General features: G+C 56.1%; 3 protein-coding genes across 7 annotated transcripts in view; 2 read left to right on the plus strand and 1 right to left on the minus strand.

The window, feature by feature from the left end:
• The window catches only part of USP28 (ubiquitin specific peptidase 28), a 29,387-nt gene extending 25,334 nt beyond the window's left edge, over positions 1 to 4,053 (plus strand). For all 4 annotated transcript variants that reach the window (XM_052783774.1, XM_052783775.1, XM_052783776.1 and 1 more), the window contains 3 exons: positions 183 to 306; positions 1,155 to 1,353; positions 2,804 to 4,053. In XM_052783774.1, the coding sequence (XP_052639734.1) occupies positions 183 to 306; positions 1,155 to 1,353; positions 2,804 to 2,979 (499 nt within the window). In that variant the 3' untranslated portion in view covers positions 2,980 to 4,053. The remainder of the gene's footprint in view (positions 1 to 182; positions 307 to 1,154; positions 1,354 to 2,803) is intronic.
• A 2,758-nt stretch (positions 4,054 to 6,811) lies between these two features.
• On the minus strand, positions 6,812 to 9,128 carry CLDN25 (claudin 25). Its single transcript, XM_052783790.1, is given in 2 exon segments — positions 6,812 to 7,966; positions 7,968 to 9,128. Coding segments are annotated over 2 exon segments (666 nt in total). The 5' UTR covers positions 8,264 to 9,128; the 3' UTR covers positions 6,812 to 7,596.
• Positions 9,129 to 9,522: 394 nt separating this feature from the next.
• On the plus strand, positions 9,523 to 13,671 carry LOC128140280 (G protein-activated inward rectifier potassium channel 4-like). Of its 2 annotated transcripts, XM_052783782.1 has the most exons (4): positions 9,523 to 9,654; positions 10,353 to 10,571; positions 10,679 to 11,864; positions 12,112 to 13,671. In XM_052783782.1, the coding sequence occupies exons 2-4, from the start codon at positions 10,398 to 10,400 to the stop codon at positions 12,459 to 12,461; spliced, it is 1,710 nt and encodes a 569-aa protein (XP_052639742.1). In that variant the 5' UTR covers positions 9,523 to 9,654; positions 10,353 to 10,397; the 3' UTR covers positions 12,462 to 13,671. The 2 variants fall into 2 exon arrangements, with proteins under 2 accessions (XP_052639742.1, XP_052639743.1); XM_052783783.1 differs by lacking the exon at positions 10,353 to 10,571 and having other exon boundaries at positions 9,544 to 9,654.
• Positions 13,672 to 13,833: the final 162 nt, after the last annotated feature.

The raw sequence follows: 13,833 nt of genomic DNA on the forward strand, positions 1-13,833 counted from the left end.
CTTGATGTAGGGCGTCTGTTCATTTATGCTTTGGCAAGGAAATAAAGTTTTTGCCGTTGGGCCTGATGCTAGTTACTGTTCAGGCCAAGTGAAAAATATTTCCTGAGCTGACAAGCCTAACTGCGCTGCAGTTGTGACCTTGGCAGTGCCTGTGGGCTGGCGAGCTGACGCTCTTCTCCTAGGTACCAGGAGTCGCTCACCTACCTGGTCTATGCCTACCAAAGCAACACCAAGCTGCTGATGAAAGGAACCAACAGAGGAGTGAATGAATCGCTGATTGCCTTGTACAGAAGGAAGTGTCTCCTGGTTTGTACTGAGAAGCTCTACACTCATCCTTGGAGAGGAGGGGAGGGAGCAGACTGGGTGACATCGGCTCCTGTGGTGCAGTTCGCTTACTGGCTGCTCGGTGTGCATTGCCCACGGAATCAGGCCGTACCACATCCCCTTGTAGGAGCATGCTTAATTAATGTGCTGCATTTTCAGGGCAGGCTCAGATGCTGCTGATCACACTCTTGGGTTTTAACTTGGCGCTTGTGTTGTTAACTTGGTGGTTGCGTTGTTTTCTGTCTGTTCACTTCCTCCCCCCACCCCAATATTTATTTCTAATATTAATGGCTTCCTCTCTCTGAGTAAAAGATAATGTCCTTTTCCATAGGGGGGCGAAAAAACAGCATAAAAATGATGTTTGTTTTTAGTTAACGCTCCGTGGTTGCCAAGACCAGTGTCACTGTCTCTCTCGTGCCTATTGCCATGGCTTCTGCCCCTTACTGAGTGACAGCAGTAGTGTGGAAATCCAGGAAATAATAATTCAGTGAAAGAATGTGCCCTACGGCTCCCAGGGAATCTGGGTAGAGGCAGATCTGGACCTTGGCATCTTAAAACCAGAATTATAAATAAGCTATATGTACTCTCCTACAATAAATTACACATACGTATACAAATATATATATCTGTTTGTTTTCTGTGGTGTGATTCCTGTGATCAAAGGTGGTTATTCCACCAGAACCCGGCGCTTGGTTCTGTTAAGTCTGTGTCTCTGTGTGGCCGTCGGTGAAGGAGCCCAAGCTGTGTGCCTTTCCAGACAGCATGCTGAGAATCTGAGGTCTGTGCTTGCATTTTAAAAGTCTGTCCCCTGGTTCTCCCTTCTCCCCTAGAAGCTGAACGAGGTGGCAGCATCTCTGTTCGTCAGCCGTGAAGAAGCTCGTGTTGCAGAGGGCATTAGCATCCTGAACGAGCTGATCATCCCCTGCATGCACCTCATGAACAACTTTGAGATCTCCAAAGAGGACCTGGATGCCATCGAGGTCATGAGAAACCGCTGGTGCTCCTATTTGGGACGAGAAGACATGGATGGTAGGGGACGGCTGCTGGCCTTACCTTTTTCATGCTGTTTATGGGCAGGGCAGTGTCTAGATATGAACTAGAGAGGGATTAAAGGACCGTTTAAAACACTACCTTAAATTCCTGGCATTTGCACTGTAGCACGTTTTGGTATTTCTGATTGTTAGAGGAGAAAGGGATTTGAAGCATCCATTGAATTGTATTATAGAAGAATTTAATCTTCTTGTGCACTAAAGCTGCCGGAGAAGGATTCATCTTCCCTGAAATGTGAAAAGCTACTTTCAAAAGAATGGCTTAGCGGTATCTAGATGTGCTTTGGTTTTCTGTTGTCTTACTGAATGGGGGGTACCCCCTAGATGGCAGGTGACTGCTGGCAGGCTTAGAGGCATAGGCAGGCTCCTCTTCAGGAGGGAGGAACAGGTTTTATCAGTGGCCAGAAACATGGCCAGAGTTGCAGAAGACTGGATGGGGGAGCAGACTCGGGATCTCTGCGTTCTGAAGAGGGAGTTGTTGTTTCAGAGCTGAATTTTGGTCCTGGGTAGCCGTTCTTGTTCTGTATTGCGTTCTGTGGTCCGGAGTCGGGCTCCTGTGAGTACCCTCAGGTCATTTTTCTTAAGAGAAATTGGTTACAACACTCCTTCATCTGTGTGTGAAGGTTGGGGGAGTCGTTGCAGGGGTTTTTGTCATTAGCAGAGGGTAAACTTGCTGAAGGAAAATAATGCAAAACCACAGAGGTTTCTTCTCAAACTACTGTTGTAAAAAAATAGGATACATCTATGCTAATACGCAAGTTTCCCATTCTTGGGCTTGCCATGATGGCATTTACTTACACAGAAGGTTTTAAAGAAGCAGAAGTAGGCTGCTTGCGCCTCCCGCATCATGTGAGCTAGCTCAAATGTCACCCCTTTCTGCCTGCTGCATCCTCTATGTGCTGTCTGGCAGCGTTTGCGTGGCCTGCTCCTGTGGGACAGTCCTTTACCAGGACTGGATGATGCCTGCACAGTATCGGCTGACCTGCCAAGGCCTGAGATGTTACAGGCTGTCAAGTGCGCTTCGTTTCCTTCAGATGCAGAGTCAGTACTTGAGTGTTGCCTTGAAACACGTAGTTACTTCTGGCTGGCTGGCCAGTACAACACCTTTGCGGGGAAAGCGCAATACCCTGGTGGGCCGTGGGGCTGTCCCCGGGGCAGCCAGGTGGCAGTGGAGCTGCCCTCTTTATGGAGCCCTGGGTAGGCGGGTAAGACCTGAGGACCAAATGAGACCCAGGCAGCTGGTGCGACGCCTTTTCTGCGTCAGCAGACGCTGCTCATCCCCGCCTGCAGGAGATGGGCGGTTTTCAGCGCTGGAAGACTATTCTCTAAAAGGCGTCATAGCTTTTTAGCTCGCGGCCCTGGGGCCCTCTGCCATCTGGTCTTTCGCTGTTGCTGTGCCACTGACTGTTTCATCCTCTCCCTCTTGACAGCAAAACTGCAGATGAAGCTGGGCGAATTACTGCCCCGGCTCCTCGACTGCTCCACCGAGGTCATTGTTCTGAAAGAGCCCCCGAAGATCCGGCCCAACTCCCCCTACGACCTCTGCAGTCGGTTTGCAGCCGTGATGGAGTCCATTCACGGGGCCTCGACCGTGACTGTGAAATAGACTGCGGACTCCCCGCCATGGCACGGTACACGCACTGCAGACCGCCTGCCTGCCGGGGTCCTCCTGCCGGGCAATGTTGGAAAGGGAGAGGGAAGAGGAGGGGTGATTCGCGTTCAGAGCTGTGTCCTTTGTAAATACAAACGAATACAAAGCAGTATTGCACTTTTGAGAGAAAACGTTCAGCGGTAGTGCGAAGGACCTGAACCACTGTTCTAGCCTGACACACCAGGTCCCTGGAAGTGCCGTCTGCCGAGGGCTCCCTGGGCCATCTCGGGAGGTTCTTCTCTTGGGCACCTTTCTAGCCACAGATCCCTGGGCCCGTGACGGCAGCAGAGCAAGAGACTGGCTCCTCTGGTGAGACGGGCTATGAGCCATCATCGATCTGTCAGACGCATTTACATCTTCCTGAATGATTAGCGACCAGAGATTATACATCCAGTTCTTGCCAAGCTCCTGCTAGCAGGAGTCCGAGTTGTGTGATTAGGAGGCAGAGAGGGAACGGTGGCTCACACTTTCTATCGTGTGGGCAGTCACGCATGCCGCTGCATATTTTGGTCAAGTCAAGCAGGCGTTTGCCTTTTGTATTTTAACTGGCAAAAGGAAATATGCAGGAGTCTGCCTCTGAGAAAGGCACAAGCAAACAGTGGCAGTGACAAGAGACAGGACGGGACTGTAAAGATTGTCTCCCACACACTCATGCTACAGCAATAGCTTGCCGGTTAAGGGAGATCACGCTCCCTGAAGGGTATTCCCCTCTCGGATCGGAAGGCGAACTTCCTTCTCCTCTGCTGGATTTTCAGTGCTGGATTATTGTTGATGACAACTGCAAGGGCTATAGAATCGGCTCCTTTTTTTGTTGGTGGTGGGTTGGGTTGGTTTTTTATTGACTTTCTGTAAAAAAATGTGCCCCGTTTGGATTTCCTTTTGCGGGCAGCCTGTACTTGCGTTTGAGCTGCGGCAGTTGTTTTAAACCAAATGTTCTGAGTAAGTGGAGGGGCGGATCCTGTTTGTTAGGACTATGCAGATTTTTCTAAAAGTGCAATAAAAGCATTTGTTCTACGTTAGAATGAAAAAGCTCCCTCCGTGTTTTTATTTCGCTCCAGTGTTATGCCTTGAGTTTCCTCCTGGCTTCAATATGAAGAAAGGGAAGCAGGGAAAAAAAAAAAATGCTGGCAAAGTAACGCAGAAATTTCTGTGGCTCAATGAAGCTCCCAGACAGGCAGAACAGTGCGCTGGCTCGCAAGCTCCTCTTGGGTCTCCTGTGAAGGCAGCAGGGCACTTGGAAGCCACCGGGACACGAATTTCACATGCTTTAGCAGAGAAACGGGTGAGTGTGGTGACGCTGAGCGTAGCGTAGCTAGGTTTGGAGCAGGCATGCAGAGAAGCATGCTGGGGAGAGGCTGGGAAGGCAGGCCCTGAGGAAACGTCTTTGTTTGCTCTCGATGCTGGGAGGTTTCTTTCAAGTCTCCTTCTTCAGAGTGGAGAATCTGTCCTGGAGCCCTTTCCCATTGCAAGCCGCTCTGCGTTAACTCATGGGGTTTTGGAAGAGGGAGTCTGCCGTTCCCAAGCAAGCAGCAGTAGGTAAGCATTCACATTAAGTCAGTGAAGAGGAGGGAAAACCGCTCTTCCTGTAGCCAAACACTCTATTTTCTTTCTTAATCAGGGAATTGAAACATTTAATTACATATTGAGCTGCTAACATGACCCTATGTTACAATGGCACCCTTTTACCGGCTGCTGCTGGCATCACTTTGACAAAATACAGATTTCTTGTCAGCAGCGTAGGAAGAGGGGAGAGACACGCACATGGGTGAGGGTTTTTTCCAACACATTAGGCAGATGTTTCTAGGACTTGTTCTTAGTGCAAAATTTGTTGTAATTAGCAGAGCTATCTTTGAATGGAAATTGTCAGCACGGTCCCACCATCCTGTCGGGGTGCATTTCTCTGTTATTTAGGAATAAACAGCTCCCGTGGGAGAATCCTGCGTTCTCCCAGTTATTTTAGGATAAAGTAGAAGTGCCGTTGTCTATAGAGACTCAAGCTGCCCATGCCCAGTGAGCCGTGCCTTTTCCTGGTAATGGGATGCTGCAGAGCTGGGACTGCTGCTTTTTCAGGGTTTTTTTCCCTGTCGTCGTGACGGCTGTCGTGGTTTAACCCCAGCCAGCAGCTAAGCACCACGCAGCCGCTCACTCACTTCCCCCCTACCCAGTGGGATGGGGGAGAGAATCGGGGAAGCAAAAAAGTAAAACTCATGGGTTGAGATAAGAACAGTTTAATAGGACAGGAAGGAAGAAACTAATAACTATAATAAAATGACAATAATAATAGTAAAATAATTGGAATATACAAAACAAGCGATGCACGATGCAATTGCTCACCACTTGCCAACCAATGCCCAGTCAGTTCCTGATCGGCGATTTCTTCCCCCCAGCCCCACTCCCCCTCAGTTTATATACGGGACGGGACGTCACATGGTATGGAATATCCCTTTGGCCAGTTTGGGTCGGCTGTCCTGGCTGTGTCACCTCCCAATTTCTTGTGCCCCTCCAGCCTTCTTGCTGGCTGGGCATGAGGAGCTGAAAAAATCCTTGACTTGGTATAAACACTACTTAGCAACAACTGAAACCATCAGTGTGTTATCAACATCCTTCTCATACTAAATCCAGAACATAACACTATACCAGCTACTAGAAAGAAAATTAACTCTATCCCAGCCAAAACCAGGGCAACAGCTAGCGGAAGGATGAGACCTCCATCTTCCTTCTCAGGGTAGTTTGACTGCAATGAATGAAAATGTTGAACTTTTGAACAGAGACCCTGGGGCCGCGACACTGCATACTCAACAACTGCGCTCACTCCTCCCAGCCAGCAGACAACTCGCAATTTCTAGACAGCTTTTGCAATGCTGTTGCGTCATTCCGACTTGTAGGCAGTAGGATGTGATTTGGGGAGAGAATCCTGAACTAGGAGCAGCTGGTTACTCTGACTGTCACAAGACAGTAGCTTTGCCCCGTTCTTTGGGTCGCTGCCAGAAAGTGAAATACCCAGCCGATGTCCAAAGCCGGCTTTAAAAAAAAAAAAAAAAAAAAAAAGCAAAGGCTTCTCACAAGTGCAGGTCGGTGTCTGGAAAGTCGTGATATTTGGGTCGGGCGGGAAGGGAGGAAGGGAGGAGTGTCCCCAAGCTGGAAACCTTTGCTTGGTGTCTGGTCCTCCCCTTTCCCAAGGGCGTGGGTGACGAGTGACGGCCAAAACAGACTCTCTTTGCTATCTGGGTTGCTCAGACCTCTCCAGAGCAGCTAACGGCATGTGCAGGTCTTTGGAAAGCACGCTCGCCAGCCAAGCATGCTGCCCTCCTGGCCCCTCTGTTCTACCTCCCTTGATCTTCGTTAGGAAGGACTGAGCACCTGCCTCTCCCCCCTTAACTCTCTGCACAACTGGCTGTGCCCCAAGTCCAGGCAGCATGAGAAATGCCTGGGGAGAATCTTTTTTCTCTCTCCCTGCCTACCCACTCCTTTCTCTCCCCTGCAGCTGAGCAAAGTACAGGTTTCAAAAGGGGACTTCTGGAGGACGGCGGGCTTTGCTTCCCCTAGGAATGCTGGTGTCGGCTGGGGTCTTCCTTGAGTTCGGTCATGCGCCCACGGCTTTTAGCCTGTGGGGATTAAACCCGCGGTGAACTCGGTTTTTAACCAGTGCTGTAGCAGCGGGCTGGCTTCTGTTGGGACTCTGGGTGTTAATCCAGCCTGATGTTCCGTGCTGTTGGTTGCACAGAGGCGTGCAAGCAGACTTTATTTTTACAGCTGAATCAGGAAAATGTGGAAGAAACGGTTAAGACCACCGGCAAAACACCACTCTTACCTCTACTGCACAGGTAAATGATGTAGTTGAGAAACTTTCTACACGAAGGTCGGTGGCATGCTTACGGCGTTATCATTTTAGCCATGAGAAGATGAGGCTACTGCAGGGGATACGGGTGCTGGCATCCTGTCTTTGCAGCAGGAGCACTCTTTGGTACCGCCTCGTCTCTCGTTTTCCTTCTCCCCCTTGTTTTCCACCTTTCTCTCCTTTTTCCCCCCCCTCTTTTCTGGACAGACCAACGCATCGCTGGAGTGGCAGCACTGCCCCTTGCAGCTCCCACCCTTCATCCCCACTCATGCTGCGCCTCATGCAAGGTGCAGCTGTACGTTCAGAGCACAGAAACACACTGCCGATGACTGCGATAATTTATTGCGAATACAGCAGAGTGATGCGGACAGGCAAGGAGTGAGCTGCTACGCTGAGGCATGGCTGCTAGCCATGACAGACTCGGCTACAGGGGATTCGCAGGGGATGCTAACACAGCGTCATCCATAAGCGACGCTACCACAAATGTCACCAGCAGTACAAAGTGCTGCCCACCGCTCTGCCTCTGCCTCGTTGCCTTCCCACGCTCGCTCGACAAGTGCTGTGGGGAAAGCTGTTGCTCCCTAAAAAAGAAAAAAGTGAAGCAGGCACACGGAGGAAGGAAAAAAATCTGCAGGGCTGCCGTAGGAATTAGCAAATCATCCTGTAAAACATGCAGGAGCCATCCCTGCAATGGGAAGAGCCGGGAGGCGCACAGGGCATGGCACCCCGAGTCTCTAGATGACCAGGTCTGTGGTTTTGGGGTGTGGGTGGTGGCCCCCGGCTGCAACACGCGTGGCGGGGGGCTGGCGGCAGGTAGGGGCCAGCAGCATTGCGGTCCTCGTGGAACGGGCGCTGCAAGCGAGGAGCAGCCCACCGGTGGCAAGGAAGGCTCCGGCAAACCACCCCAGGAAGGTGGCCTCCCCGAATTCCCACCGGGGGACGATGTCGGGGACGGTGTCATCCCAGAAGTCGAGGACGGTGTTGTAGGCGACCCAGGAGATGGGCGCCAGGGTGGCCATCCCCGCCGTGCCAAATGCTGCTCCCCTGGCGAGCAGGAGCCACCGCTTTAGCCCAGGTTTGTCCTCGCAGGCCCTCCAGCCCCGGGGCAGCGAGGAGGCACCCCAGCAGCCCCAGCCCGTTGGATAGGCACATCAGGAGGCGGGAGATGCGCAGCTCGGGGGGCAGCGCCAGGAAGGAGCCGTGGGCTCGGCACTCGACAGCCCCTTCCTCCCGGGCAATGCAGACCTGCCAGAGCCCCATGTTCCAGACCTCCAGCTCATTCAGGTCCAGGCTGAGGCTCTTCCAGAGTGGCACGAAGGTGGTGATGCAGGAGGAGACCCACCCGAGGATGGCCAGCAACATCCCCCCTGCCTGCGCCTTCGCCCGCCAGCTCCCAGCCATGCTAACGCCACCCTGCTAACCTGCACGACGGGCCGAGATAAGCCGCCCTGAGTGGCGGCCGCGGGCATTAACACTTGTAGAGCAGCATCCGCCCCGCCGCCGACCGCATCTGGCGCCCAGGGCAGTGAATTCAAGCCTGTTCCTCCAACGCCGGGGTGTGGCCATGGTCATTTTCGAGCCGTTGTTGGTTTTTCCAAGCTAAAAGCAAAGCGCGCCGGGCTCAGCAGAAAAAGCCGGGTGCATCCCCGCCGTGACTCTGGCCAGGGTCCCACCGCTGCCTTACCGCGCCCGGGAGGGTTAAGCCAAAGCATGCAAATCCTCCGAGCCTCGGCCACCCTGAAGCGAGAGTCTTGGCAGGGAAAGCGTCTCTCAGTAGCAACGGCTCTGGCCGTGGTGGGACGGGGAGGGGACCCCGAGGTGGGATGCAGGCAGCAGAGAGCCGGAGTCAGGCTCTTCTCAGGAGGGTTTGAGGCATCGACCCTCATTCAGTCGTTAAATAAATCTGCAAAGGAGCCCTCGAGAGCTGCATCAAGGACGAGGATGTCCAAGGGAGGGTGTGCCTTTGCCCGCCGCTCGCAGGTGGGCACTGATCACCCCGTCCTGCACCCAGCGCCTCACCAGGGGACACGGTTCTTGGTGCTTGATGTGAGCAAACTCTTGCCTGGAAGAAGATATCCTGCTGCAGAAAAAAAGATGGGGGAAAAGGTTGGGCTACATCATCAGGAAAATCCCAACTTTGTGCTGGTGCTCGGCTCCCATCCGCCCCCACGTGCGTCCCCTCTATGGGGTCCAGCTTGCAGATTCATCTTCCCTGGGAGATTAGCGACTAATCTCTCCTTCATCTGCCATCTTTTTTATCAACAGCGGTATCGGGGGCCAGGCTGGAAATTACTGAATCCTCATGGCGCCGGGGGTCCGGCCCCAGTGAGCGTTGGGGGGGACCTTCGCAGAGGGCTCCTAAAAGGAGAGGGCGAGGGAGGATGGACCGCATTCAACCTGGAGCACAGCCAAGGCGGGAGAGGGGGGATGTTTTCCAGCCCTTGTTGACGGTCCCATCCCCAAGAGCAGATGGGGAGCATCATCCCGAGGGCGAGAGCAGGGAAATCCGCTGGGAAACCCCTCCTGCTCCTTCCCCCAGGCGTCAGGGCGCCCGCTCCTTCCGATTAAATCGTCTCAAGGTAATTGCGCCTGTCATTGAGACAGATTAACGGGCGACCTTCTGCTGCTGGAGCCGGATTGGCAGCCGCCGACAAGCTCCCCGTCCTTCCCTCCCACCGGCCGCAGCGGCACCCCATCCACAACCGGTGGGAAGATGCCTGGCGGCGACCAGGGTGGAGCAGGAGCCGAGGACGACGTCTGCTGGTCTGGCAGCTGCTCCACCTGGACATGAGGTGGGTGCCTCTCTCACCCGGGGGTCTCTGCAGGGCTAGGGGGCTGGGAGGTCGGCCCTGAGGACCGCCGGTCCCACCAGGGCAGTGGCAGGAGGTGCCACGGGAGTGGGAGTGGTCCTGCCCCAGGGCACTGGCTGGGGATGCTTGGAGGAGGCAGAGTGCCTGCGCTCTCCCTCCCCATCCCTGTCCGTACAGGTCACTGCTTTCTGGGTTGCATTTTCAGGAACATGACCTCCAATCGCAATCTCCCCGCGGGGACTTGGCTGGACTCGGCCCGTCCTGAGCTGCCCAGCTGTGGGTCTGCATCTCTATCATGGGCTGTCCTTCCTCCCGCGCCCAGGGGCTGCCCGTTTCTGCTCAGAGCTCATTAGAGAACTGGCAATTATGGCCACGGCCTGGGACAAGTGTGGAGCACAGCTGCGGGCGCTCACCTGGAGCTTGGCCGCTGCCGGGGCTGCTCCACGCCGGAGGTGAACACTTCCTTCCCTGGCCTCTGCAATGCAATTATGGCCCCTAATGGGCTTAGCCATCTGGTGCCAGCCCATTGCCGCCCCAGCACGGCCCCATGGCTGGCACGTGCACTGCCGGGCGAGGGCAGCCCCACCAGACCCTGGCCCGTGGGGATGCGGAGAGGGGCCGGAGCCCCATGCCGCCCTCTGCGTCCAAAATAATGCCCCACTTTGTGTCCCCCATGGCAGGACCCTGCGCACAGCCTGGGGCTGAGCCCCCGTCCCGGTACTGCCATGGTGCTCCCCTGCGCCCGCAACAGTGGCGATGGCGGCTGGCTGGTGCCCGAGGAGCCCCGTGGCCGCAGCAACTCTATCCCCCCGGCGCAGACCCCCACCGCCAAGCACATGCTGGCTTACCTCCCCCGGCCACCCACCGACACCAGCTGGTACGGCACTTTCCCCCAGAAGGTATGGCTTGTGCCGGGGCTCTCGGGCATCCTTTGGACAGGATGCCACCGGGCGGTCGTGGTTGTCAGAGGTGATTTCTTACCGGCGGCCTCCTTTCTGCGCTGCAGCCCGAACTCCCGGCCGCCCCTGGGGCTCTGGCGGAGGACAGCAGGCAGCAAGCCAGCGCCGCCGCTGCCAAGAGAAGCGCCCTGATGCCAAACTACCTGTCCCCACCCTGCCGTGGTGGCACCGTCCCCGACGAGCCATCCCTGCTGCCGAGCCGTGGCAGCGTGGCTGCCCAGCACCATCCTGGTGATCTGTCCCGGTGCCTGCTGGCCGCCCCACAGGAGGCAGGCACCCGCTGTTACGCGCTGCACACGCTGAGCGTGCCCAACATCCCCAGCTCGGCGCGCAGCAAGACCCCCACCCGCAGTGCCGCCGCCGCCACCCCAGAGGGGCTGCAGACCCGGCGCCGCAAGCTGCTGGAGGACGATAGCCCCGTGGTCCAGGCCAGCAAACGGCAGCGGCAGCGCTACGTGACGAAGGTGGGCAAGTGCCAGGTGAACCTGGGCAACATCCAGGAGAAGAAGCGGTTCCTCTCGGACATCTTCACCACCATCGTGGACCTCAAGTACCGCTGGTTCCTCTTTGTCTTCATGATGTGCTACATCGTCACCTGGGTGGTCTTCGGCACCATCTACTTCTTCGACGCGTGGGTGCGGGGCGACATCGGGCACCGGGGTGATCCTGAGTGGCGGGCGTGCATCGAGAACGTGGACGACTTCGTCTCTGCCTTGCTCTTCTCAGTGGAAAGCCAGCGGACCATCGGCTATGGCTCCCGGATGGTGACGGCCAACTGCGCTGAGGGTGTCATCCTGCTGATGGCGCAGTCCATCGTCGGCTCCATGATCGACGCCCTGATGGTGGGCTGCATGTTTGTCAAGATCTCCCGGCCCAAGAAGCGCGCCCAGACCCTCATCTTCAGCAAGAACTGTGTTGTCTCCCGCCGGGATGAGAAACTCTGCCTGATGTTTCGCGTGGGAGACCTGCGGGACAGCCACATGGTAGACGCCAAGATCCGGGCCAAGCTGATCAAGTCCCGGCAGACGGCCGAGGGGGAGTTCATCCCCCTGGAGCAGTCGGAGCTGAACCTGGGCTACGACACGGGGGAGGACCGCCTGTTTCTGGTGGAGCCCCAGATCATCTGCCACGTCATCAACCGCCGCAGCCCCTTCTGGGACATGTCAGCCGAGTCGCTGCGCCGGGAGCAGTTCGAAATCATCATCATCCTCGAGGGCATTGTGGAAGCCACAGGCGAGTGGTCCGCAGGGGTCAGGGTGGGGATGGGTGTCTCCCCTGGTGTCCCGGAGATGCCAGGCGAACCTGGGCTCGGGGCTTGCATCTTGGGAAGAGATGCCTGGGGCCGAAACTAGCTGCCCCCCAGGAAATGGGTGACCCGGGGCTGGAAGCCCCGAGTTAGGCAGCGGGTGGTTTGTCGCGGTGCCCTGGCGCTCTGCCCACCGGCAGCGGCGGTGGCAGCTGAGCCGTTCTCTCACTGCAGGAATGACGTGCCAAGCCCGCACCTCGTACACGGAGGATGAGATCCTCTGGGGGTACCGCTTCGAGCCCTGCATGTCCCTGGAGAAAGGCGCCTTCCGGGTGGACTACAGCCGCTTCGAGATGACCTTCGAGGTGCAGACACCGGCCGCCAGTGCCAAGGAGCTGCACGAGCTGAAGGAGCTGGAGCAGCAGGAGCACTCCATGCTCAGCCTCTACTGGGACCACCTCCTGCAGCCCTGCGCCCCGCCGGGGACCGGGCCCGGCAAGGATGCTCTCACCGGGCTGAGCGGTCCCAGCAGCGTGGCCGAGGGCAGCCGGGACGAGCCGCTGGAGCAGGGGGTCGCCGCCTGAGCTGCTCCCGGGGGGCCACGGGATGGGACGCCCGGCCGTGCCCTCCATGCATGGCAGGTGCCTGGCAGAGGGTCCCGCGCCGACAGTGCCATAGCCCACCCTCCCTCCATGGGGCTGAGCCCTCCTGCTCCCTGGCCCTCGCCCCCCCCCACCCCACAGCCCCGGCTGCAGCCACGTGGCATTATTTTTGCAGTGGGTGATTAAAGTCTCTTAATTAAAAAAACCCACACAAATAAATCAGCAGTGTTTGTTCTGCTTGCACGACACTTGACAGGGGTTGCTCAGACCCCCTGAATGGGATGGCTGCTGCACAGCATGGGTGGGGAGGGGCTGTGACCCCACACAAGGCTCCAGGGCCCCCCCCACTGCCCCCCACGTCACTCCAGGGCCCCCCCGCAGCACCCCACAGACTCAGACATCACCCCACAGCCTCCCCCCGACACCCCCAAGCTGCCCCCCCAGCCCCACGCATTGCCCCAGGACCCCCCCATCACAGAACTGTCACAGCTGGACGGTTCTGCAAGAGGCTGGGACAGAGTTTAATAGAGTTAAACAAATATAATTAAATTAATTATGCTGATAGAAATAGATGAATGGCATTAGGTGGGTCAGTATTCATTCCTGCACAGGGGGTGCCCTGCAAGGGTGGCGTTACCCAGTGAGGGGGTGTCCCACCCTCCTATCCCCCCTCCCCCCCAGCACAGCACTGCGTATGTAACTCATCACTCCCGCCCACGCCACTAATTACTAATCACAGTAAAACCCCACAGAGCAGCCGCGTTTCTGCACCGTTCTCACCACCTGGCTGCTGCACCGCCATCCTGGGGGGGTGTCGCTGGAGTGAGGAGGGGCTCAGCAAGGGGTTGGGGTGGGGGGAGTTCTGGTTGTACTTGGCTGTCCAGGGGCACCTCGTGTCGCCACAGCCAGCTCCTGCCTCTGGCGTGTGTCACTGCAGCGCAAAACATACCAGAGGCGGCAGCGAAATGCCACCGCTGCGCCACATCGCGGTGCTTAATGTCCCCTTTTATATCTATAAATCCATATAAAAGTTCTTATGTAGCAGGTCTGGCTGGGATGGCATCACCTTCCCCCTCCAGTGCTGTGCTTTGTGGCCATCACTTGAGGTGAAGGAGAAGATAAAATCCTTTTGGTTTCCTTTGCTGCTGCATGCCACCTTTGCTTTTTCTTTAATTAAACTGCCTTTATCTCACCCCATGGGTTGTTCGGGATTTTTTTGTTTGGCTTATTTTCTGCTTCTCCCCCACTGTCCTGCTGAGGAGGAGAGTGATGAAGCAGCTGGGTGGGCACGTGGGGCCACCCACGACAGTGTATATGTGTATATAAGTATGGGGGGTTTATATATATGTATATA

This window comes from Harpia harpyja, chromosome 4 (genome assembly GCF_026419915.1).
Source record: "Harpia harpyja isolate bHarHar1 chromosome 4, bHarHar1 primary haplotype, whole genome shotgun sequence".
Lineage (NCBI taxonomy): Eukaryota > Metazoa > Chordata > Aves > Accipitriformes > Accipitridae > Harpia > Harpia harpyja.